At 42.0% G+C, this 2,954-nt stretch overlaps 1 protein-coding gene across 1 annotated transcript; it reads left to right on the forward strand.

Moving 5' to 3' along the window:
• The first annotated feature begins 249 nt into the window (after window positions 1–249).
• Window positions 250–1,218, forward strand: LOC130360688 (uncharacterized). The gene is made up of 2 exons (XM_056563237.1): window positions 250–397; window positions 484–1,218. The coding sequence occupies exons 1-2, from the start codon at window positions 273–275 to the stop codon at window positions 1,082–1,084; spliced, it is 726 nt and encodes a 241-aa protein (XP_056419212.1). The 5' UTR covers window positions 250–272; the 3' UTR covers window positions 1,085–1,218.
• The last annotated feature ends 1,736 nt before the right edge of the window (window positions 1,219–2,954 follow it).

The following is a 2,954-nucleotide window of genomic DNA, read 5'->3' on the forward strand; positions in this document are numbered from 1 at the left end:
AAATAATGTGAAATATGAGATGATCAAAATGGAGCCCCTGCACTAATTACTTGGGTTCTGGGGTCTGTAAGGTCCATAGTAAAAACATCAGGTTCTGTCTATAGCAGGTACTAAATCATGGCAGCTCCAAGAAGCAAGCAGTCATTCTGACATGTCACATGTGATGTCATAGACAGCTGGAGGCCTGACATTCCACTGACAGCTGCCCGAGCCTTCAGTCTGTAGATTGTTCCAGTGAGATTAGTGAGATTAGCGTCTTCTTCTTCTACTAAATGGAGCTAAAAGGTTTGGGGTTCGTCCCCCTCCTGTTGGCGTTTTGGTGTGTGGCCTGGCTTGCCACCAGCTACATCATGACGGTCGTCCTCGGCCATGCAACCTCACCACTGATGAGCATCAGGTAAGATAAACAAGCACATGATTCTTATTTCATGGGGTGGGAGTGAGGAAATATCCATAATAACATTGGTTTCTTTTCCTTCACAGTGACATGGGAAATTTATTTCCCGAAAGCATATTATTCAGAATTGGATTCATAGGGATGTCCATTGGCACTTTGGTACTAACCTTTCTAATTTATAAGTATATGGTTATGCATACTGAAGAGTTCAGGGGTCATCAGGTCCTGATCCAGAGGATCCTGCTGGCCATTGTGTGGACCTCCTGTTTTGGCACAGCTGTCATGCATGTATTTTCCCCCAAAGAATATCCCAGGATACACTTTTTCAGCACGATAATTTCAATTACATGTGAAGCCTTATACTACCTTGGGCAGTCATTCCAGATGTATAAATTACCAGGAGCAAACAAAGTCATCCAATATAGTAGATGCACCTGCTGTGGCCTGACTTTTGTCTGCACAATTTTCTATTTTGGATATGAAACATTAAAGGAATTATTCTATAATGATGAAGACTGGGACGAGATCCGTGAAATCCCCATCATAATCATCGAGTGGGTGATGCTTCTACTGATCCTGATAAACATCGTGACTTATTATTCCACCATGCAGAGGTTATTGTTGACCGTCTCCAGAAACAGCTGCACACTCTCTCTTAGAATGAAAATTGACGATTTCGGGGTGTAGACCACCATGTGGGCCATCAAGTGGACTTCTGGGAGAAATACTGCACAGGACACGGAAAAACAAACTAAAGAAGAATAACTGGGGGACTACATATGGTGCCAGTAATCATGGCACAATAATATGAGCTGGTGATATTACCTATACAAAAAAAATAAAATAAAAAATATAAAAAAACAATATTGGTGTGTGAAGTGTAATACCTAGTTAGTAAAACAGAATCAAATTCATCATTATAACCACCCTCTGCATTACCCTGTTTATTATTTTTCAAGCAAGCACTTTGTTCTAATTCGTCCACTCTCTGGCGTGCTCCTTGTATAAGGGGTTTGGGATACCCTTTTTGTTTAAAACGATCCTCCAGGTTATCTTGTTGTTGCTGGCATTTTTGTGTGGAAGAACAATTCCTTCGGATTCTTTTCATTTGACCGAATGGAATGTTCTTCTTCCATTATTTAAGATGGCAACTGTTAAAGTCGAGGTATCTGTTTGCATCCACCTCCTTAAAATAGGTGGCAGTATGCAAACAGCCATCATGAATATAGATATTTAAATCCAGGAACTCAAATTTTTTGGGGTACTGATGCAGCGCTGCCTTTGGCAATCTCTGGCTCTGCCATAGCGCTTTTTTTGAGGGGGCGTGTCGGCTGCCCCTTCGTCTGGGGGTCAACACGCGCTATCTGGCCAGCGAGCCAGGGCCCCATACAGTAGATCACGGGGCCCCCCAGCGGTCGGACCCCCCGTGATCTGAAACTTATCCCCTATCCTTGGGATAGGAGATGTTTATCAACACTGGACTACTCCTTTAATGCCCTCCAAAATGAAGTTCCTCTGATGTATGGGCATCAAGGGATCTTCCACTAAAAAAGATCACACAGCTTCCACTCCTCTGTCATGTGGTATGTTACTATATAATGAAGCAACATCTAGTGTTGCTCACATATAGTCCTCTTCCCGTATGATATCTTTCAATAGGGTTAATAAACGCCGTTTTATCTCTGAGGTATGCTGGTAAAGACACCACACATTTCTGTAACTGATGGTCTATATATTCAGATAAACATCTGGCAATTATCGGACGACCAGGTGTTTTTTTTTTTCAGTCTTTATGTACCTTAGGTAGAAAATAAAAATAAGGTACATTTGGGTTGGGGTTAAATATATATCATGTTTTTCCCTCTTAAAGGGGTACGACCCCCATGATCTCGGTTGCAGCACCCAGCTGTCATCACTGCACAGAGCAAACTTACTCTGTGCGTAATGACAGATGATACAGGGGCCAGAACATCGGCATAGCCATTGACTGTCCTGGCATGCTGGGAGTTTTGCTACAGCTGGAGACACCCTATTTGGGAAGCACTGCCATAGGGTAATTTGGTGGTGGATGCAAATCCCTAATTTAGGCCTCAAATGCACATGGTGCTCTTTCACTTTGGAGCCCTCTCATATTTCAAGGCAACAGTTTTGGGTTACAAATTTTTTTTCTCTTCTTTTACCCCTTAAGAAAAGGTAAATTTGGGGTCTACACCAGCATGTTAGTGTAAACAGAGTGTACCATATACATTTGAGGCCTGTATTGGGGATTTGCACAGGGGTGGCAGGTAGTTACAGCAGTTCTGACATAAACATAAAAAACACCCATATGTGACCCCCATTTTGAAAACTACACCCCTCACGTAAAGTAACAAGGGGTAAAGTGAGCCTTAACATCCCACAGGTGTTTGACAATTTTTTGTTAAAGTTGGAGGTGAAAATAAAAAAATGTATATTTTTTTTCCCTAAAATGCTGTTGTTACCCCAATTTTATCATTTCCACAAGGGGTAATAGGAGAAAAAGCCCCGCAAAATTTGTAACCCCATTTCTTCTGAGTCA

This window comes from Hyla sarda, chromosome 3, assembly GCF_029499605.1.
Source record: "Hyla sarda isolate aHylSar1 chromosome 3, aHylSar1.hap1, whole genome shotgun sequence".
NCBI lineage: Eukaryota > Metazoa > Chordata > Amphibia > Anura > Hylidae > Hyla > Hyla sarda.

Bases quoted from the DNA above. Each gene is read 5' to 3' on its own strand.
- LOC130360688 (XM_056563237.1), top strand. From the start codon at position 273: ATGGAGCTAAAAGGTTTGGGGTTCGTCCCCCTCCTGTTGGCGTTTTGG. The intron at 398-483 runs GTAAGATAAACA...TTTCCTTCACAG, and splicing joins TCACCACTGATGAGCATCAG to TGACATGGGAAATTTATTTC.